We start from the raw sequence: 22,988 nt of genomic DNA, 5'->3' as shown, positions 1-22,988 counted from the left end.
ACGTGGATGGAACTGGAGAATGTTATGCTAAGTGAAATAAGTCCTACAGAGAAAGACAGATACCATATGTTTTCACTCTTAGGTGGTTCCTGAGAAACTTTTAACTGAAGACCATGGGGAAGGAAAAAAAAAAAAAAGGTTAGAGAGGGAGGGAGCCAAAACATAAGAGACTCTTAAAAACTGAGAACAAACTTAGGGTTGATGGGGGGTGGGAGGGAGGGGAAGATGGGTGATGGGTATTGAGGGCACCTGTTGGAATGAGCACTGGGTGTTGTATGGAAACCAATTTGACTATAAATTTCGTATTTAAAAAATACTAAAATTAAAAAAAAGAAAGAAAGAAAGAAACCAGCCAGAGCCTGTGATGCACTCTGCTGGATTGGCCCTCTGCTGGATTGGCCCTGTGCAGCCACCATCCCTGAACTGTGCTTCAGGTCTCCTAGCAACAAGCTACGGTGGCACTAGAGGAGCAGGCACTAGGGTGAGTGCATAGATGAGGTCCTTGCTCAGAATCTGCAGTACACTTTGGAAATGCACTGCAATTTGGCGATCCTGGTTTCTACCCAGGCCAGACCTTACATGTGGTCTTCCAGGAGGGGTGGGAACGAAGCGGCTTACCTGTCCCTAGAGTAGAGAGTTGCTGCAGAGTGGCCAACAGAGTTTTCACCTGCAAGCCTGAGAGTCTGAGCCAGGCCCAGGCCTTCAGACTGCCCCTTGCCTCTCCCCCTCAAGGAAAGCGCTTAGGAAAACCAAGGGCATGAATTAGACATAGAGGAGAAATGGTGTTTGTTTGTTTTAGTTTAGTTTAATCTCTATACCCTACCTGAGGCTCAAGCCCACCACCCAGAAATCAAGAGTCTCATGCTCCTGGAACTGAACCAGCCAGGCTCCCTGCCACCTCATATCATATTATCAAGACACTGCTAATAGAAAAAGACTCTGCAGTTTCTAATTTTATAAGTTAATAAAATCAAGCGCCTAATAACTCTGTTCTTAGTCACAATTACATTAAATTTGGGGTGGGGTTGATGCCTGTCATTGCAGTTGATTCCTGTGGAGAGTCTCCTAAATTTACATCGTAAAGGCAGAATGCAGATATCAATGCCCCCACCTCAGATATATGTAGAAAAAACTCTGGCTATTATCAAACCGGATATTGTTGACAAAGAGGAGGAGATACAAGATATTATTCTCAGATCTGGATTCACCATTGTTCAGGTAACTTCTGGGCATAATGATCTTGTTTTTTTCTTCTCTTTCCTTTTTTCTTTTTTAAATGTTTATGTAAACATGTTAACCTGTTTAGTTGCTAGTATTTAGCTTTAAATTTAACATTTATTTTAAGTATAAAAGTTATATGTGTTTTAAAAAGCTTTTCACACCTCAAAAGGATCTAAAATGAGAATTAAAATTCCTTTTTCCTCCACCTTCCTCTCCCACCCAAGTTTCAGTTTCCAGGGAAAGGCAACTACTTAAAGCTTTCTGTCCTTTCAGAATTTTTCAATGCATTTACAAACATTTCCCTCCATAAGATAGTACAATTCTCTTCCCTTGACAAAGTTGCTTAGGTAGCATTCCATGTTATTACATCTGAATCTCTCATTCTTCCTAACTTCTGTGTAATACTCCCCTGTGTGAGTGAACCACACTTTATTTACTTGTTCCTCAATTGATGGACTGTTGGTATTTTCTTTTTCAATTATTACAGACATTTAAAGTGTTAAGCCTTACACTTATTCTGCAGTTGTTAGAGGTTTGAGAATGTATGTAAAAGGAGTGTTGTTAAAGATTATCATTAAGGGTGCCTGGGTGGCTCAGTCGATTAATGTCCAGCTCTTGATTTCGGCTCAGGTCATGATTTCACAGTTTGTGGGCTCAAGCCCTCCATTGGTCTCCATGCTGACAGTGTGGATCCCAAGATCCTCCCTCTCTCTGCACCTCCCCCACTCATGCTCTCTCTTCCTCTCTCTCTAAAAATAAATAAATAAACTTAAAAAAAAAAGATTATCATCAAATATAATGGGATTTTTAAAAATATTTGTTTTTGAGAGAGGGAGACAGAGAATCACAAGCAGGCTCTGTACACAGCCTGGTGCAAGACTCCATCTCACCAGTGGTGAGATCATAACCTGAGCCAAAATCAAGAGCCAGACACTCAATCAATTGAGTTACCCAGGTGCCCCAGGATATTTTAAGTAATCCTTTCTGTACCATCCCTACTTAAAATTCCAGGATTTTTAAATTTTCTTTTATTTCTACAGTGTCATATTGTCTGTTTTGTCAGTGTTTTATGAAAGAAAAAAGAAAATTTCAGTCCTCAGGAAAGATGAGGAATTTCAGATAAGCTTAGGAGGATACGTAGAGGTTCAGGGTAGGAATGGTACAAGAAAGTATAAGGAAAAAGTGCAGGAATGTATAATAAAATATTTAATATATTTAAAAGACTCAAGTTAAGAACTTTTTTTTTTTTTTTTTTTTTTTTAATTTATTTTTGGGACAGAGAGAGACAGAGCATGAACGGGGGAGGGGCAGAGAGAGAGGGAGACACAGAATCGGAAACAGGCTCCAGGCTCCGAGCCATCAGCCCAGAGCCCGACGCGGGGCTCGAACTCACGGACCGCGAGATCGTGACCTGGCTGAAGTCGGACGCTTAACCGACTGCGCCACCCAGGCGCCCCAAGAACTTTTTAATAAATGTTAGGAAAATTCGGTAACCGTTAAAAAAAAAGTTGGATTCAAATATTATACTGTGTATACCAGGGTAAACTCCAAATGGATTTAAGATTTAAATATTTAAAAATTAAGCATAGGGTTGCCTGGGTGACTCAGTTAAGCATCTGACTTCAGCTCACATCATGATCTCTTGCCTCGTGAGCTCTAGCCCTGAGTCAGGCTCTGTGCTGACAGCTAAGAGCCTGGAGCCTGCTTCAGATTCTATGTCTCCCTCTCTCTTTCTCTGCCCCTCCCCTACTCATGCTTTCTCTCTCTCAAAAATAAATAAAAACATTAAAAAAATAAAAATTAATATTAAACATATAAACTGTAGAAAAAAAGATGCTTAAGTTTCTTTTTGTTCTTGGAGTAGGACAGCCTTATTATTTATTTTTTTTTTTTTACTGTGGTGTCTTGTCTAGGAGCCATAAAAGAAAAGATTGATACAACTATAAACATAAGAAACTTCTACATAGCTAAGTAAACATTATAAACAAAGTCAAAAGCAAATAACAAACTTGGAAAAAAGATTTGCAATTCATGATAGGCAAAGGGCTAATCTCCTTAATACATAAAGAGTTCCTAGGAAAAGATAAAAATTCAGTTGGAAATGGGCAGAAATGTTGGGGTGCCTGGGTGGCTCAGTCAGTTGAGTGTCTGACTTTGGCTCAAGTCATGATCGCACAGTTTGTGAGTTCAAGCCCTGCTTTAGGTGAGCTCAGGCTCCTCATCGGGCACTGTCAGTGTGCAGCCTGCATAGGATTCTCTCTCACTCTCTCTCTGCCCCTCACTAACTGGTGCTCTCTCTCTCTCAAAAATAAACTTTAAAAGAAAAAAGGATAGATCATGTGGATGATCACAGAAAAAGAAAAACAAATGCATCTTAAACATATGAAAAAATGACCAATCTCTAACAAGGAAAAAGCAAATGAAAACAGCCCTGAAATACCATCTGGCAAAAATATAAAAGTAAATGGCACAACCGCTATAGAAGGGAAACTTGCAGTTATCTATCAATATTACAGATGCATGTACCCTTTGACTCAGCACTTCTAATGCTGGGGATCCCTCCTGTGACCCATGTATTAATATGACATTATATGTATACAAGTTATTTTTTGTGGTATTGTTTATTTTCCAGCAAAAGATTAAAAATAACCTAGCATTAGAAAATTGGTTAAATAGGGGCATCTGGCTGGCTCAGTCTGTAGAGCATGCTACTCTTGGTCTCAGGGTTGTGAGTTCGAATCCCAGTTGGATATACAGATTACTTAAAGTATTTAGAGGGGCATCTGGGTGGCTTAGTTGGTTACGTGTCTGACTTCTGCTCATGTCATGATCTCACGGTTCATGGGTTCAAGCCCTGCATCAGGCTCTGTGCTGACAACTTGGAGCCTGGAGCCTGCTTCAGATTCTGTGTCTCCCCTGCTCTCTCCCCCTCCCCCACTCATGCTCTCATTCTCTCTCTCTCTCTCTCAAAAAATAAATAAACATTAAAAATTTTTTTCAAAAATGGGAATGCAAGCTGGTGCGGCCACTCTGGAAAACAGTATGGAGTTTCCTCAAAAAACTAAAAATAGAACTACCCTACGACCCAGCAATTGCACTACTAGGCATTTATCCACAGGATACAGGTGTGCTGTTTCAAAGGGACACATGCTCCCCCTTGTTTATATTAGCACTATCAACAATAGTCAAAGTATGGAAAGAGCCCAAATGTCCATCGATAGATGAATGGATAAAGAAGATGCGGTATATCTATACACTGGAATATTACTCGGCAATCAAAAAGAGTGAAATCTTGCCATTTACACCTACGTGGATGGAACTGGAGGGTATAATGCTAAGTGAAATTAGAGAAAGACAAAAATCATATGACTTCACTCATATGAGGACTTTAAGAGATAAAACAAATGAACATAAGGGAAGGGAAACAAAAATAATATAAAAACAGGGAGGGGGACAAAACAGAAGAGACTCATAAATATGGAGAACAAACTGAGGGTTATGGGAGGAGTTGTGGGAGGGGGGATGGGCTAAATGGGTAAGGGGCACTAAGGAATCTACTCTTGAAATTGTTGTACTATATGCTAACTAATTTGGATGTAAATTTTAAAAAATGAAAAAAAAAGAAAAAAGTCTTTAGAAAAAGAATTGGTTAAGTAAACTCTGGTGAAACCACCAAATTGAATACAATGCAGCTAATTGTAAAATGAAAAAAGAGGAACCTGTTTGTGTCCTGCTATGGAAAAAATAAGATGCAGAGCAGTGTATAAAAATCTTGTGTGGTAGAAAGAGAAAAAGTAATATGTATTCATGTTTGCCAATATTTGCAAATGAAACACTAGGAGATTAAAAACGGTTACCCAGGGCAGTGCCTGGGTGATCTAGTCAGTTAAACATCAGCTCAGAGCCTAGAACCTACTTCAGATTCTTTGTCACCCTCTATCTCTGTGCCTCCCCCACTCATACTCTGTCTCTGTTTCTCTCAAAAGTAAACAAAAAAAAATTTAGTAAAAATAATTAGTGAAAATTTAAGTATGAATTAAATTATGAATGAAAAATTAGTGTGAATGGTAATATTTAACACTTTCCCTAATCAGCAGTAAATTTCATAGCAAAGAAGGCCTTGGTATACTGTATGCTTTGTTTTGTTTGTTTTAATTGTGATAAGATATACACAACATAAAATTTACTATTTTCACCATTTTTAGGTATACAGTTCAGTACCATTAAGTACATTCCCTTTGTTGTGCAGCCATCACCACTATCCATCTCCAGAATTTTTGTCAACTGAAACTGAGACTGCTTATTAATCACTCATTCTGTTTACCCCTCTTTTCAGCCTCTGGTAACCACTATTCTGTGTTTTTCTGTCCTCCGACTTTGACTTTTCTAGATGTGTCATGTAAGTAGAGTTGTATAGTATTTATTCTTTGTATTGTATGCTTTTAAAGCAGGCTTTATTGTAGTTGGGAGTCCATTGAACTTGAGGCTTTCTTGTCCCATCTAGGGAAAACCTTCTGAAAAATGATGTATCCTTTCAGTAGGTGGCAGTCTTTCTTCTTTTAGAAACTAATGGTTCCTTTTTTGATATCATTTAATACTACTTCTCTTTGTGAAAATATTTACCCTCACAACCCCAAGACCAAGAGTTGCATGTTTCACCGACCAAGCCAACCAGGTGCCCCTATGTAATTTTAAATCAACCAATATAATTACTGATTCAGTATTAATTTCACTTTATTTTTTGAGAAAGAGGGCGCACAAGTTGGGGATGGACATAGGATCCGGAGTAGGCTCCATGCTGACAGCAGCAAGCTTAATGTGAGGCTTGAACTCACAAACCGTGAGATCATGACCTGAGCCAAAGTCGGACGTTTAACCGACTGAACCACCCAGGTGCCCCCCCCCGCCCCCCAATTTTAGTTTAAAAAAAGCTCTTGGAGTGCCTGGGTGGTTAAGTCGGTTAAGCTTCTGACTCTTGATTTTGGCTTAGGTTATGATCTCTCAGTTCCTGCGTTTGATCCCCACATGGAGCTCTGCCCTGAGTATGCAAAGCCTGGTTGGATTTCTCTCCTCTCTCCCTCTCTCTCTGCCCCTCCCCCACCTCTCTCACAAAATAAATAAACTTAAAAAAATAAAAGGAGCTCTTAATTTTTGTAAGTATGCTGCATTAGGTGGCACACCTGCAGAAGGTGGGTTCCCTTGGTTGTTAAGGGGTGTGTGACAAGGGCTTACATTTTAACAGATCAAATTTTTATTTTTAACTCAACAACAAACCCCCCATACCAATATGCATAAGAATCACAAATACTGACACATCTTTATTTTAAATAAAGAATCAAGGATTATATTAAATCAGGCGGTTTTATAATTTCTCGAGTTTCTTTTTCTTGACTATATGAATTTTAGTATGAGAACAGATCCAAGCACCTGTTTTGTGGTAGCTGATCCTTGGCTGGTGAGAATGTTAAGTTTGTCAGTAGAGCCTGTTTACAGCAATGCTGACCCACCTAGGTAAGCATCTTCCCATTTCTTGCTTTAGGCAGTTTGGCCAAGTTTCTGAAACCTGAGGATACATGATAGTATTAGAAGTTTTAAGAGATCACTTGGTAAATTTCACACTATACTCTTAGGAACATCTAACCAACTTTAGAAAGATAGCTCTCTGCCTTAAATATGGAGATTTGTAGCTTTGACCTAGTGATTTATTCACATTCTGATCATCTTTATTCTAGCCAGAAGTTTTCCTTAATGAGGGCTTTGAATCCCTCTTTTATATTTTGAGTCTTTTCCTTCATGATCCACCTTTAGTGGAACTGAGAAACAGTAGTATTGGATGATTTTTTAAAAGTTTATTTATTTTTGAGAGAGAGAGAGAGAGAGAGAGAGAGCATGAGCAGGGGAGAGGCAGGGAGAAAGAGAGCATTCCAAGCAGGCTCCGTGCTGATGCAAGGCTTGAACTCCCAAACCACGAGATCATGACCTGAGCGGAAACTAAGAGTCGGATGCCCAACCCACTGAGCCACCCGTGTGCCCCGTTAGTGGATGATTTTTAAAAAGCATTCAAATAGCTGCTTTTAGAGAAGGATGATCTCCAGTCAGAAGAATGGCTGATTTCTATGATATTTTTACTGATTCATTCATATAGTCTCATTTGTGAAGAAAATAATGTTTATTTGCCCTCAACAATTTATATTCTTTCAAACTGAGACACTTAATACCAACTATTTTTTCTTAACATCACAGTCAATCTACATATTTATGGCAGAACCAGAATAAATACACAATTTTCACATTCAAGAGAAAAACTTGTTTATAGCGTCATTATACTGGGTGTTATTTCTAAGTTCCATAATGAGACCAGCTCCCTAAAATAATGTAGGAAAGTTTCACAATAAATAAGAAAATATCACACAAATAGGTAAAAGATGAATTTGGAATGTTCTAAAATCTAATTTTGTTACTTCAATGTATACAAAGTATATATTAACAAAATATTGGTGATAGTAGTCTTTTTACTTTAAGGAGATAAGCTGAATTCATCATTAACAAACCATATATTGAAGGAGACTGCCAAATAGGAATAGTTTTTCTTAGGTTAAATAGCTCTTTTTTATTTAAGTATAATTAATATACAATGTTATATTAGTTTCAGGTGTACAACATACTGATTTGACAATTCTGTACATCCCTCAGAGCTTACCACAGTAAATGTGGTCACCATCTGTCACCATACCAGGTTATTACAATTTTACTGACTCTCTTCCCTATGCTGTACTTTTCATCTCTGTGATTTATTTTGTAACTAGAAGTTCCTACCTCTTAATTCCCTTCATCTGTTTTGCTCATCCCTCCCAACCCCCTGGCAACTACCAGTTTATTCTCTGTATTTAAGAGTCTGTTATTGTTTGTTTATTCATTTGTTTTATTGGATTCCACATGTAAGTGAAATCATGGTATCTGTCTTTCTCAAACTTGTTTCACTTAGCATAATACCCTTTAGGTCCATCCACGTTGTCATGAATGGCAAGATCTCATTCCTTTCAAGGCTGATTAATATTCCATTATATATATATATATATATTTTTTTTAAGTGTATATACAATATATATGCAAACATACATACACATCCTTGATCCATATGACATCTTGATCTGGGTCATATGGTAGTTTTATTTTTAATATTTTGATGGACCTCCATACTGTTTTCCAAGTGGTTTTGCCAGTTTACATTCATATCAACAGTGAGCAAGGGTTGGTTAAATAACTTATAGAATTTTATTTATAGCCTACATTTAACTTTCTTCCCTCTCCCTTTCTTCATAATACAAAAATCTCAAATTTGTAATGAGATTAGTATTAATTTCAAGTTACTAATGACAATGAGTTATTATTGAATTGTCATTTTAAATACTTTTGTTGACTTTGTTTTTCTTATAGAGAAGAAAACTACATCTCAGCCCTGAGCACTGTAGTAACTTTTATGTGGAACAGTATGGGAAAATGTTTTTCCCCAATTTGACAGCTTATATGAGTTCTGGACCACTTGTTGCCATGATATTAGCTAGACATAAAGCCATCTCTTACTGGAAAGAACTTTTGGGACCAAGTAATACCTTAGTAGCTAAGGAGACACACCCAGACAGGTAACTTTCCTAGGGGGAAAAAAGGAATCCAACAAAAACAAAAACAACAACAACAACAAAAAACTGATTTCATTATAATAGAAGTGTCTTTGCATTTGAAAGTTTTCCTAAATCAACTTTTTGGTATTTTGGTTGGGGTAGGGGGGTCAGTTTTACACTGTAGCTATTTAAATGTCTGTGTTAACACTAAATGCCACAAAAGTCCTCAGGGAATGTTTGATTTATGGTTGATTAGCCTCATTCTTCTCTCATCCTTGAATCAAACCGCCACTGAAGTGGGATTTTTCATAGGAAAATTGGCATGGCTTTTTAAAATAATATTGGTAATAAAGGGCCATAAAACCAGATTTTCAGCATTATCATTAAAGTTTGGGAACTTGAGGACATTGAATTCTTGCACTTTTGAATATGCATTGCCTTTTCACTTCTCACAAAACACCACCTCTTAAGCCAGAGAACTCCTATTTTCCCAGTGTATCTCTCCTGCAGATTTAAATATATTTGACCCTCATCTAGATAGATTTAGGCTTAAAATCAAAATAGATTAAAACTTACATATATGTGAGAAGTGGCAATGCTTCTGTAAATTTCCTGAGCAGAATGCATATGTAAAGAGTAAGGAAAGGATATCACATTGGATGGTTATCATCTCTAACTTGCTTTTAGTCTAAGGGCAATTTATGGCACAGATGACCTAAGGAATGCACTTCATGGGAGTAATGACTTTGCTGCAGCAGAAAGAGAAATTCGATTCATGTTTCCTGAAGGTGAGTTATCGATGAGTATTGCATGTTCCTATTGTTTGCTTTTTCTTTTATTTGGGTGATATAGCTGGAAAGAAAAATAGCAGGGGTTTTCTCCAATATATTTTGTCATATTTTCAAGTTATAGTTACTTAAAAATCTGAAGCCAAAAATGGAAAAGTCACTATTTCCCTCATAACTAAATTGTGCCCTCTAGGGAATCTTTTGAGAAGGGTTTGCTTTTTTTATCTTTTCTCTTAGACTAGCCCTATTTAGGGTTTTTCTTCTCCTTTGTTGCAATTCCGTAAGTTATCCCTAATGAGTCAGTAAACTTTGTTACACATGAAAAAAAGAATCTCCCTTGGAAATTAGGATAGATGTAACATTTTCTCTACTGGTTGCCTAATGAATACTCGTGCAGTTGTGAAATTAATAGTTCTCAGGCTCATTTTTTTTTTTCCATCCTGTTATGGACGTTGTAAACCTTTTAGAAATGGGCATAATAAAGAACAGCATTGAGGTTTTTAGTTTATTTCAGTAATATTTTTAGATCAGGAAGAAAATTTGGTGATTTCTGTTGTACAGAAAAAAATGTAGGGGCACCTGCGTGGCTCCGTTGGTTGAGCATTCAAGTATTGATACTGGCACAGGTCATGACTCATGGTTGCTGAGATGGAGCCCCATCTGTCAGTGCAGAGTCTGCTTGGGACTCTTTTTCTCTCTCCCTCTCTGTCTCTCTGCCTGTCCCCTGCTCATGCGTGCCCTCTCTCTCTCTCTCTCTCTCTCTCTCTCTCTCTCTCTCAAAATAAATAAACATCTTTTTTTTAATGTAAAGCATTTGAGTGCCTGAGTAGCTCAGTCAATTGAGCATCTCACTTCAGGTCAGGTCATGATCTCACGGTTGGTGTCTTCGAGCCCCTGGCCCCTGCATTGGGCTCTCTGCTGTCAGTGAAGAGCCCACTTCAGATCATCTGTTTCCCATTCTCTCTGACCCTCCCCTGCTTGTGTGAGCTCTCTCTTTCTCAAAAATAAATAAACATTTAAAAAACTTACAGCATTGAGAAGCATAGAATATTTTTTGGCCTATTTTTTTTTTTTTTTTAAGTCATTTAGACTTATTCCTCAGTATTTTCTATGGAGGATTTATTCAAAGAAAACTGAAAACTCTCTTGGAACTTTAAAAGTCTTTTTTTTTTTTTTAATTTTTTTTTTTCAACGTTTTTTATTTATTTTTGGGACAGAGAGAGACAGAGCATGAACGGGGGAGGGGCAGAGAGAGAGAGGGAGACACAGAATCGGAAACAGGCTCCAGGCTCCGCGCCATCAGCCCAGAGCCTGACGCGGGGCTCGAACTCACGGACCGCGAGATCGTGACCTGGCTGAAGTCGGACGCTTAACCGACTGCGCCACCCAGGCGCCCCTAAAAGTCTTGATTCTTAAACAAAACCTGGTGTGTTTTTTTGTTTGTTTTGTTTTGTTTTGTTTTACTTTTTTATTTTTAAGCAATCTCTACGCCCAATATGGGGCCCAACTGAGCCAGCCAGATACCCCACAACACCTGTTTATAGATATTTGTACCCAAAAGGATTTGTATATATTTTACTCTTACTAATTTCTGTCACATAACCTTTCCATTAGGGTATCTTTTTGAAATTGTTTATTGTAGAAAACTCCAAACATAACCAACAGTAGACAGAATAGTATAATAAACCCTTAATGAAACTATCACCCAATTTAAATAATTTTGGTCAGTCTTATTTCATCTATAACCTCTGCTTCTACTTCTCAATCTTCTATATTGTTTTGAATTATATCTCAAACATGAAATGTCTTTTTTTCAAATTTTTAAAAATGTTTATTTATTTTTGAGGAGAGAGACAGAGACACAGAGTAAGAGCAATCAGGGGAGAGGCAGAGAGAAAGGGAGACACAGAATCTGAAACAGGCTCCAGGCTCTGAGCTGTCAGCACAGAGCCCAATATGCGTCTCGATTTCAAGAACCGCGAGATCATGACCTGAGCTGAAGTCAGACACTGAACTGACTGAGCCACCCACACCCCGCCCCCCTTTATTTTTTTAAGTAGGTTTCATGTCCAATGTGGGGCTTAAACTCACGACCCTGAGATCAAGAGTCACATGTTCTGATGATTGAGCCAACTGGTGCCCCCATGAAATGTCTTTTTAATGTGATAGTACTTAGATTTAGTCTAGGTACTAACGAATTAGAATTTTCTTCTGGCTCCAGACATCTAACCTCTCTGTGAGTCTTTCTTTTCTCATCAGTCAAATGCAAATAGATTAGTACCTTCCTACCTAATAGGGATATTGTTAGGGTTAAATGTATACATATATATAAAATTCTTATAATGTCTTGTGCTTCTGTGCTCAAATATTAACTCCTATTATTGTTTTGTTTTTTCTAGTCCTTTTTTTGAAAGCTCTTCTTACTCATAGGATTATATTCCTCAATTGTTATTTTAGATTGCTTTTGATTTTACCATTAATTAGGCCTCTAGACATGAGTTTACGAGATAAAGTCAGACATTTGAGAAGCGGCTGTTGCAGGATAAATATAAAGATTAATTACCTACCATGTTGCAGATCTTTTGCTGTGAGAATGTGAAGCTCTCTGGAGTAAATTCTCAATTAGGGATATGAGCTCCCTCTTGCTTACCAGTCACTCAAGAACTATGTGCAGGGGGATGCCTAGGTGATTCAGTCAGTTAAGCATCTGGCTCTTGGTTTGGGCTCAGGTCGTGATATTGTGGTTTGTGGGTTTGGGTCTCACATTGGGCTCTGCACCACAGTGTGGAGCCTGCTTGGGGTTCTCTCTCTCTCCCTCTCTTTCTGCTCCTCCCCTGCTTACATGCTCTCTCAAGATAAATAAAATAAACATTAAAAAAAATGAAAAGAACTGTGTGCAAAACTCAGTATGATGAGTCACTCAAGCAAGTTATAAAGATATTCAAAGACATGTTCCTAACCTTTGAAAAATATAGTTTGCTTCCCTTTGATTTGAGACGGCTAACTCAAAGTTTTGTTACATCCCATTGCTTCAACAAATTTATTGTATTACCTACTATGTGCCAGAAATACAAAGATGAGTATGTCCCTGCTCTCAAAATGATCACATATTAAAAATCTATAAAAATAAATATGCAATGCAGTGTATAAACTATAAATATTATTAGAAAGCTTCAAAAAGTTCAATGAAGGTTCATCTCTGTAAGAAACATGAAGAGATTCTTTATTTTCACATTAATCCATCCGGCCCTAGTTGCTAGAGAGAAATAATAAATGGTCAGCAAAAATAGATGAGGTAGGAACAATCCAAAACTAAAGTTAAGGAAATAATTTCATTCACAATAGCATCAAAAATAATAAAATACTATTTCACTCATAGGTGGGATTTACAAAACAAAATGAACAAAGAAAAAAAGAGACCAAAAAAATTAGACTCTTAAAAATAGAGAACAACACCAAAAAAAAAAAAAGAAGAAACTGATGGTTACCAGAGAGTAGCTGGGTGGGGTGTTGGGTGAAATAGGTGGTGGGGATTAAGAGTACACTTCTTTTGATGAACACTGAGTAGTATATAGAATTGTTGAATCACTATATTGTACACCTGAAACTAATATAATACACTGTATATTAATTATACTGGAATTAAATAAATAATAAAATACTTAGGAATAAGCTTAACAAAAGAAGTACAATTCTTGTACAATGAAAAGCACAAAACATTACTGAAAGAAATCAAAGACTATCTAAGATGAATAGACCTCACACGTTGATGTATCAGAAGAGTCAATGTTGTCAAGATGGCATTTCTCTCCAAATTGATCAATTAATGCAATCCCTGTCAAAATCCATGCATTCTTTTACGTAGAAGTTGATAAGCTGACTTTAAAATGTATATGTAATTGTGGGCACCTGGGTGGCTCAGTCGGTTGAGTGTCTGACTTTGGCTCAGGTCATGATCTCACAATCTTTGAGTTTGAGTCCCGCATTGGGCTCTGTGCTGACAGCTCAGAGCCTGGAGCCTGCTTTGGATTCTGTGTCCCCCTCTCTCTCTGCCCCTCCCCCACTCATGCTCTCTCTCTGTCTCAGAAATAAATAAACATTAAAAAATGTATATGTAATTGCAAAAGATCTAGACAAGCTAAAACAATTTTCAAAAAGAACAAAGTTTGATAACTTCCACTAACCTGATTTCAAAACTTACTATGAGGGTGGCTCAGTCAAATTAGGCGTTGGACTCTTGATTTTGGCTCAGGTCTTGATCTCACAGTTCAGGGGTTCCAACTCCACATTGGGCTCTGCGTTGTCAGTGCAGAAATTTTTGGGATTCACTCTCCCTCTCTCTCTGCCTGTCCCCTGTTCTCTCTCTCTCTCTCTCAAAATAAATAAATAAACTTAAAAAAAAAACAAAACTTACTATGAGACCACAGTAACTAAGGCAGTATTGTATGAGTCATATTAATCAATGAAACAGAATTAAGAATCTAGGAATAAATACTTACATAAATACGTTTATGGTCGATTGACTTTCAACAAAAGTGCCTAGACAATTTGACGGGGAAAAGATAGTCTTTTTCAACAAATGATGATAAGATAACTGAATATCCTCATGCCAAAAAAGAGAAAGAACTCAGATCCTCTTTTCTTACCAATTAGAAAACTTAACAACAATGGATCATAGACCTAAGCATAAGGGCTAAAAATATCTAGAAGAAAACATGGAAAATCTTCATGACCTTGAGTTGGACAAAGGATTTTTGCATATGACCTCAAAACATGATCCATAAAAGACAATACTGATAAATTAGACTACATCAAAATTAAAAGCTTTTATGTTTCAAAAGCCATCATTAAAAGTATTGGAAAGATTAGCCACAGAGTGTGATAAGAAATATTTACAAATCTTATGAAATAAAAGACTTGTATCTAGAATTTATGAAGAACTCTTACAATTCAGTAAAAAGAAGGCAGGCAATTAAAAATCAGGCAGAGGCACCTGACTGGCTTAGTCAGTAGAGCATGTGACTCTTGACCTCAGCATTGTGAGTTCAAGCCCCACATTGGGTGTGGAGAGTACTTAAAAATAAAACCTTTCAGGGGCGCCTGGGTGGCTCAGGCAGTTGAGCATCCAACTATTGATTTCAGCTCAGGGTCATGAGATCCAGCCCCACATCAGGCTCTGTGCTGAACCTGGAGCCTGCTTGAGGTTCTCTCTTTCCCACTGCTCCACTCCCCTAAATGTGCATGCTCTTGCTCTCTCTAAAATAAACAAATAAATAATAAAACCTTAAAAATTAAAAAAAAAACACGTAAAAGATTTGAATAAACATTTCACAAAAGATATATGAGTGGCTGATAAGCACATGAAAAAGTGTTAAAACATAATTAATCACTGGGGAGGGGGACCTGGGTGGCTCATTCACTCCAGCTCTTGATTTTGGCTCTGGTCATAATCTCATAATCTCACGGTGTGTGAGTTCAAGCCCCATGTCAGGCTCTACACTGACAGTGAGGAGTCTGCTTGGGATTCTCTGTCTCCCTCTCTCTCTGCCTCTCCCCTATGCACACACATATGCTCTTGTAACCTCCCACCCCACTTCAAAAATAAACTTAAATATTTATGTAACTAAAAATTATTACAACAATCAGTACAAAAAAGAGTGCTATAATGAGACTAATAGGAAAGGAACTTTTTATTCCAATCCTTTGTGATGTTTTCTAGCTTCACCTGCCATCCTGGCAAAGGACTCTCCTGTTGTTAGTTGTATCTCTCATTGAGATTGAGCCCATATACTAGTCACACAGAAATCTGTCTTCCCACCCTCTTTTTCCTTGGGCCAGTAACGATTTAGATCTGAACATGTGAGACCAGTAGCTTTGCATCCCCATCTTTATTGAAAGTTGCACATTAATGGAGGTCATCCTCAAAAGACTTAAGACTGTAAACTACATTCTTCCTTGTATAAATATATTCTTTGGTACTACGAGTCTGATTGACCTACATAGTGTTCAAACAAAGCTAAAAAGACTAAAACTTTCCTATATGTTATATAATTTATTTAAAAACTTGAAAAATAAGCAGGAATGTTAATATATATTACATAGACACAAATAGATTTTATGTGTACATTCAGTAGTCTATAAAAGAACAAGAAATACATGTACAACGTTATATCTATACCACTTTGTAAAGTGCCTGCCATTTTCTTGGCAGCAATTAATTGTTGGAATTAATTAATCTCCTAGATTTTACATGATATTCATATTTTTCTTTTTCATGACATTGTCCGTTGTGATATTTACTATAAAAAATATGGAAATGGAAATGCAGGCAAGGATATAGTAGAAAACATAATCAGAACTTTATACATGATCACTGCTAGCATTTTGATATGTTTCTTGCCTGTCTTATATAGTCTTATTATTTCTCTGTGTGTGCTTGTGTGTTTTTGAACAAACTATGTATGCTATATTCTAGTTTTGTTTCCTTTTTTTAAAAAAAACTTTGTAAGTATCATGCCACTAAAATTTCTTCTTTTGTAATGATTATATAATATTTCATCATTTGTATTAATTTTAATGGGAATACATTTGTGTTTACAGTGATTATTGAGCCTATTCCAGTTGGACAAGCTGCTAAGGACTATTTAAATTTATATGTAACACCAACTCTGCTTAAAGGACTCACAGCCCTTTGTAAGGAGAAACCAGCAGATCCTTTTGTAAGAAATGTTTTTATTCACTCTAAAGAAATTGTCTATAGTTTTCATATTTTAAACATTAAATTTTTTGAAACAGTGAATGAGCATTTTAAGAACTATCTCTTATACATTTTAGATACTCCCTTATGTATAACTTTGGATTACTTATTCTCTTACTGTGTTTTACTTCTTAAAAAATATTGTTTTTAGGGGCACCTAGGTGGCTCAGTCGGTTATGCATCCGACTTCTGCTCAGGTCATGATCTCTCAGTTCATGGGTTCAAGCCCTGCATCAGGCTCTCTGCTGACAGCTGGGAACCTGTAGCCTGCTTTGGATCCTGTGTCTCCCTCTTTCTCTGCTCCTCCCCCACTCTTGCTTACACTCTCTCTCTCTCTCTCAAAAAATAAACAAGTAAACATTAAAAAATTTAAAGAATAAATAAACATTAAAAAATTTAAAAAATGGGGCACCTGGGTGGCTCAGTCGGTTGAGCAACTGACTTCAGCTCAGGTCATGATCTCACGGTTTGTGAGTTCGAGCCCCGCATTGGGCTCTGTGCTGACAGCTCAGAGCCTGGAGCCTGCTTCTGATTCTGTGTCTCCCTCTCTCTCTGCTGCTCCCCCACTCATGCTCTGCCTCTCTGTATCTCAGAAATAAATAAACATTAAAAAAAATAATACAAAAATTTTTTAAAAATTGTTCCAACAAAACAAAGAAAAAACATTGTTTCTAAATACATTTTCAATACTGCATCCTTTAATTGCAGAGCATTGTTTTTGTGTATGATTTATATAATCAAATGATAAAATTAGATATATATTTAAATACATTCAAAATTATTTTTTAAATTATTTTTTTAAAAGTAGGCTTCATGCCCAGCAGGGAGCCCAACGCGGGACTTGAACTCATGACCCTGAGATTGATACCTGAGCTGAGATCAAGAGTCCCATGCTTAACCAACTGAGCCACCCAAATGTGTCTCAACATTTTTATTTTTAATGATATCTAACTTTTTTTCATAGAAAACTTGTTTTTAATGGTTATTTATTTGTTTTGAAAGAGAGACAGAGCTAGTGGGGGGAAGTAGAGAGGGAGAGAGAATCCCAAGCAGGCTCTGTGCTGTCAGCATGGAGCCTGACCCAGGGCTTGATCAAACCCATAAATTTTAAGATCATAACCTGAGCTGAAACTAAGAGTCGGACCAACTGAGCCACCCAGGCACCCTTAGAAAATTTATATTTGTTCACATCCCTAGATACTTCATTACTGCTCAGTCAGGTGAAAGAACGGTTGGATAGGAGGAACTAGGGTGCTTGTCAAGGGCCAAATGTCTTCCTGGTTCCTTCTTTACAGGTACTCTCACTCATTTGAAGACTCAGATAATGAGGAAAGATTATTTTATTGTGTTTATTTATTTTTTTTTAATTTTTTTTTTTAATGTTTATTTTATTTTTGAGACAGAGACAGAGCATGAGCAGGGAAGGGGCAGAGAGAAAGGAAGACACAGGATGTGAAGCAGGCTCCAGGCTCTGAGCTGTCAGCACAGAGCCCGACGCGGGGCTTGAACTCACAGACTATAAGATCATGACCTGAGCCGAAGTCGGACGCTTAACCGACTGAGCCACCCAGGCACCCCTGTGTTTATTTTTTTAAAGTAAGTTCTGTGCCCAACGTGGGGCTTGAACTCACAACCCCAAGATCAAGAGTGGCATGATCTTACCACTGAGCCCTCCAGGCAACTCAGGAAAGGTTATTTAAAAAATATTTTGGGGGGCACCTGGGTGCCTCAGTCCATTGGGAGTCTGACTTCAGCTTAGGTCATGATCTCACAGCTTGTGAGTTCGAGTCCCGCGTCGGGCTCTGTGCTGACAACTCAGAGCCTGGACCCTGCTTCAGATTCTGTGTCTCCCTCTCTCTCTGCCCCTCCCCTGCTCATGCTCTGTCTCTCTGTGTCTCAAAAATAAATAAAAACATTTTTAAAAATTAAAAAAAATTTTTTTAATGTATATTTTATTTTTGAGAGCGAGAGACAGAGTATGAGTGGGGGAGGGGCAGAGGGAGACAGAGACAGAATCCAAAGCAGGCTCCTGGTTCTGTGTTGACACGGGGCTCAAACTCATGGAGTGCAAGATCATGACCTGAGCCAAAGTCAGACACTTAACTGACTGAGCCACCCAGGTGCCCCTGGGAAGGTTATTTCAATACCAGCCCTGATAAAATAGTTATCTCTAGCCTCTGTTACCATTCTCAAAGGGAATCCCCTTTGGAAGACAAAGATTTAATTTCTCCTACTAATTTTGCCACTTTTACCAAAAACAAACGATATTTCTTTTTTTATTATATTTTATTTACTTATTTTAAGTAATCTCTACATCCAACGTAGGGCTTGAACTTACGACCCTTGAGATCAAGAGTCACACACTCTATCGCCAGCCAGATGCCCCTAGGCAGGACTTTTTACTTTTTTAAAATGTTTACTTATTTTAAGAGAGAGAGTGTATGCACATGTGCACAGAAGAGGGGCAGAGAAAGAAGGACAGAGAGAATCCCAAGCAGGATTCGTGCTGGTAGCGCAGAGCCTGATGGGGGTCTATCCCATGAACTGTGAGATCATGACCTGAGCCAAAATTAAGAGTCCAACACTCAAACCACCTGAGCCACCTAGGCACCCCTAGGTTATTTCTTTAATAATTCCTTTTCATTGTGACAATAACATCTGTTTATTTAGTAAGAAACCTGAAACTACTGAACAATGTAAAGAAAAGAAAAAGATACCTCTGGTTCCATTTACTAAACATGGTCTTTGAAGTCATCTTGTCTGGATTCAATAATGACCAAATTCATTTATTAGTTGTAGTAACTTTCTTGTGGATTCTTTGGGATTTTCTATATATAGGATTATGTCATCTGTAAAAGGAAATAGTTTTACTTCTTTGCCAGTTTGGATCTCTACTTGATAATCTTGCATAATATAAAACTTAGTGTTTTAATTTTTTAATAGTCATTTTCTCATTCTTAGAGTGATTTTGAAAACTAGGTTTTAAATTGATATAGTACTAGGTTTTAAATTGATAGAGGCACCTGGGTGCCTCATTGGCTTAAGCATCTGGCTCTTGGTTTCAGCTCAGGTCATGATCTCACGGTTCATGAGTTTCAGCCCTATGTAGGGCTCTGTGCTGACAGTGCAGAGCCTGCTTGAGACTCTCTCTCTCCCTCTCTCTCTGCCCCTTTCCCCATTCACATGTACACATGGTTATTCTCTCTCTCTCTCAAAATAAATAAATAAACTTAGCAAAAGAGCATCTGACTCTTGATCTCTGCTCAGGTCTTGATCTCATGGTTGTGAGTTGGAACCCCATGTTGGACTCTGCGCTGGGCGTGAAGCCTACTTAACAACAAATAAATTGTTATAGTACATATTTATACTATTTGTAGTGTATGTTTATATAGTATATTTATACTATTCGTAGTATTTGTTATTTATAGTATTTATAATTAAATGTTTATTAACTTAAGAGTTTTTTTCTTTTTTCCATAGATTTGGCTAGCTGATTGGCTGCTGAAAAATAATCCCAACAAACCAAAGCTTTGTCACAATCCAACTGCAGAAGAACTTTAGTAAAATAAAGTTCCTCAAAGGACAAATCACTATCTTAATGTAAAAGACACGCTTCTGCTATAAAAGAAACAAACCTTCCTAAGGGTTTAAGTAACTGCATGTGAAATAAATTGTCTTTATAAGTTTTAAAAGAATGTGTTTTGTGCGTAAGATAACATTATCTAAGGTAAAATACAGGTTTAGGGTATGGTTTTTGTTTTCTAATAGGAAAATTGATTTTATCTAGAAGTATTTGGAATGTTAATGAAACAATTCTAAGTGTTTTGCAATTGCAGACTGGTACTCTGTTAAGAGAACAATTAATTCATCTAAGATGCATTAGAGGGGCACTGGGGTGGCTCATTCGGTAAGCAACCAGCTCTTGATTTCCGCTCAGTTTGGTCTCGCAGTCTGTGAGTTCAAGCCCCAAGCTAGACTCTGCACTGGCTGCATGGAGATTCTCTCTCTTTCTGTGTACCTCCCTCAAAAATAAATAAATAAATACATATTAAAAAAAAATAAGATGGATTAGAAACAACTGAAGATGAAAAGACTCTCATCCCCATGTATAACTACTTCATGTTGTGTGCCAAAAAGAACCTCTCTTAAATTTCCATGCTACTTTACATTCCCACACTGTACTCAGCAAAGGTAGTGGCTGCTGAAAATGCCACTAGGACAAGACTAGGTAGAGATACTTTTGATAGTGTTTTAACTATACAAAAGAAGATACTGTACAGTTTATTTATTTTTAGAGATAGCACGCAAGCCATGGAGAGGGGCAGAGGAAGAGAGAGAGAGAGAGGGAGGGAGAGAGAGAACGTTAAACAAACTCCACACTCAGCACAGAGGGCTGGATCCCATCACCCTGGGATCATGACCTAAGCCAAAATCAAGAGTTGGATACTTAACCAGCTGAGCCACCCAGGCACCCTGAAACTGTACATTTTAATTTTTTTTAATGTTTATTTTTGAGAAAAAGAGAGAGAGAGCATGAGCAGGGGAGGGCAGAGAGAGAAGGAGACACACAGAGAGAGAGACAGAGCATGAGCATAAGCATGAGCAGGGGAGGGGCAGGGAGACACGATCTAAATCAGGCTTCAGTCTCTGAGCTGTCAGCACAGAGCCTGATGTGGGGCTGGAACCCACTGACCACGAGATCATGACCTGAGCTTAACTGACTGAGCCACTCTGGCACCCTGAAACTGTACAGTTTAAAAACAAGTTTCATGCAGCCTTAGATTTCACCCCTTTTTCTTTCAAAGGGGTGAATTGTGTACAGGGAGTTTAAATACTTTACAGACAAGAACAAAAGTAGTACCAACATATTCATTATCATCCTCTTCGTCCTTTCCATCTTTCTTCTCTTCCTTCTTTTTCTTGTTTTCAGCCTTGATGACTTTTTTGTTTTGCCACATAGGCTTGTTTTCATATTTTGGTATTGCAGCAATCTGATTTATGTAATTTTCCTCAGCTTAGCAGCCTTCTTTTCCTAAGACTGCTTATGCTCTGCAGCCGTGTTACTCTACATCTCTCCCTGTTTCTTTGCAGCATCACTAATGCATAGGCCAGGGTGTTCTCCTTGGATTTGGGCCAGTACTCAAAAACAAAAAGACTGAAGGTGATTTCTTCAGTACATTGGGATCCTTGACCTTCATTTTGTTTCCCCTTTTGGAGGAATGTAGGTTTTCATTTCTTTTATAACTGCCTTGTCTGTATTTGCCATATCTTCAAAGTTACCTTTCTCTTTATCACACATGGTCTTCCACATCTCTGAGTGCTTTTGTAAAACTGAGAAGGTGACTGAAGCATCTGGTTGCTTCATGTGTTCCTCCTGGCAAGTTTGCACAAAGAGTACATATAATGACATTTTGCTTCTCAGCCTCTTAGGATCTTCTTTGCCCATGTTTAGTTTAGTTTTTTTTTTTTTTTTTTTTTCCCAGTGTGACACAGAGTCACACATTGCCCATCTGGTTCTTACTTGCCCTAGTCCTGTCTCTATAGAGCTCAGAGTACTGCAATGGCTGTCAGTTTATGGTATGATTTTGACAATGATGTAACATTAAGTAATAGGAGACTGATAAAAGATGTTGCTGTATTATTATTATTTTTTAAGTTGGAGAAGTAAGACGTGGAATTTATTTTTAAATTAAGCTTTGTATGGGGCTTGAACTCATGACCCTGAGATCAAGAGTCATATGCCTGGGATGCCCGGATGGCTCAGACTGTGAAGTGTTTGACTTCGGCTCAGGTCATAATCTCATGGTTCCTGAGTTAGTTCCCCACCTGAGGCTCTCTGCTGTCAGCACAGAGCCCACTTTGGATCCACTGTCCCCTTCTCTCTCTGCCCCTCTCCTCCTCATGCATGCACATTCTCTCTCTCCCTCAAAAATTATAAAATGAATGTTTTGTTTTTTTTTTAAAAAGGTCACATGCTCTACCAAATGACCAGCCAGACGCCCCAAGACAGAATTGTAGTTATGATATTTTCCTAAGCATATATCCTATATGTAGATGCATAATTAATACACATTTCAGACAGTTTAGTTCAAAAAGTTTAAATAAATAATCATTTTGTATAATTAAAATAGAACCAGATTATGATTTTAACCAATCACTTATATATAACTATTTCCTCAACAAGTGCCTTCCAAGGATTACCAGAGAGTAGGGTAACAATTCATCTTTGTTTGCCTAGGATTTTGCTGGTTGTATAACTGAAAGTTGTGCATCCTGGAGCTTTCTTAGTCCTGAGCAAAATGGAATGCTTGGTCACTCTACCAAATAGTCCTTAGGTTAGTATTTCCCAGTTATGTTTTTGTGATAAGGTACTAGTTTCAAAAGAAAATGTAAAATTCTCACTTCTTAAATTTTTAAAAATTTGTTTATTTTAGTAATCTCTACATCCAACATGGGGCTCAAATTCATGACCCTGAGATCAAGAACTGCATGTTCTACTGGCTGAGCCAGCCAGGCACTTCTCAATTCTTTAATTTTAATTTACTCAAAAACAAACGAACAAATAGGTTGTAAAGCACTTTATTAACAGATTTTTAACCT

The 22,988-nt window shown here is 37.7% G+C and overlaps 1 protein-coding gene and 1 pseudogene across 1 annotated transcript; one reads left to right on the top strand and one right to left on the bottom strand.

Annotated features, from left to right (window-relative positions):
* The first annotated feature begins 409 nt into the window (after positions 1-409).
* On the top strand, positions 410-20,075 carry NME5 (NME/NM23 family member 5). The gene is made up of 6 exons (XM_042906016.1): positions 410-481; positions 1,045-1,218; positions 8,659-8,864; positions 9,531-9,631; positions 16,232-16,350; positions 19,869-20,075. Exons 2-6 carry the CDS (start codon positions 1,090-1,092, stop codon positions 19,947-19,949), a joined length of 636 nt encoding a protein of 211 aa, XP_042761950.1. The 5' UTR covers positions 410-481; positions 1,045-1,089; the 3' UTR covers positions 19,950-20,075.
* Positions 20,076-21,187: 1,112 nt separating this feature from the next.
* LOC122230028 lies at positions 21,188-21,834 on the bottom strand (annotated as a pseudogene).
* Positions 21,835-22,988: the final 1,154 nt, after the last annotated feature.

The sequence above is a fragment of the Panthera leo genome, chromosome A1 (genome assembly GCF_018350215.1).
Source record: "Panthera leo isolate Ple1 chromosome A1, P.leo_Ple1_pat1.1, whole genome shotgun sequence".
NCBI classification, from domain to species: Eukaryota; Metazoa; Chordata; class Mammalia; order Carnivora; family Felidae; genus Panthera; species Panthera leo.
This window is presented reverse-complemented; position numbering and strand designations above follow the sequence as displayed.

Coding starts and splice junctions, on each gene's coding strand:
- NME5 (XM_042906016.1), top strand. CDS start 1,090: ATGCAGATATCAATGCCCCCACCTCAGATATATGTAGAAAAAACTCTG. Junction 8,865..9,530: donor AAGGAGACACACCCAGACAG/GTAACTTTCCTA, acceptor ACTTGCTTTTAG/TCTAAGGGCAATTTATGGCA. Junction 16,351..19,868: donor AGAAACCAGCAGATCCTTTT/GTAAGAAATGTT, acceptor TTTTTTCCATAG/ATTTGGCTAGCTGATTGGCT.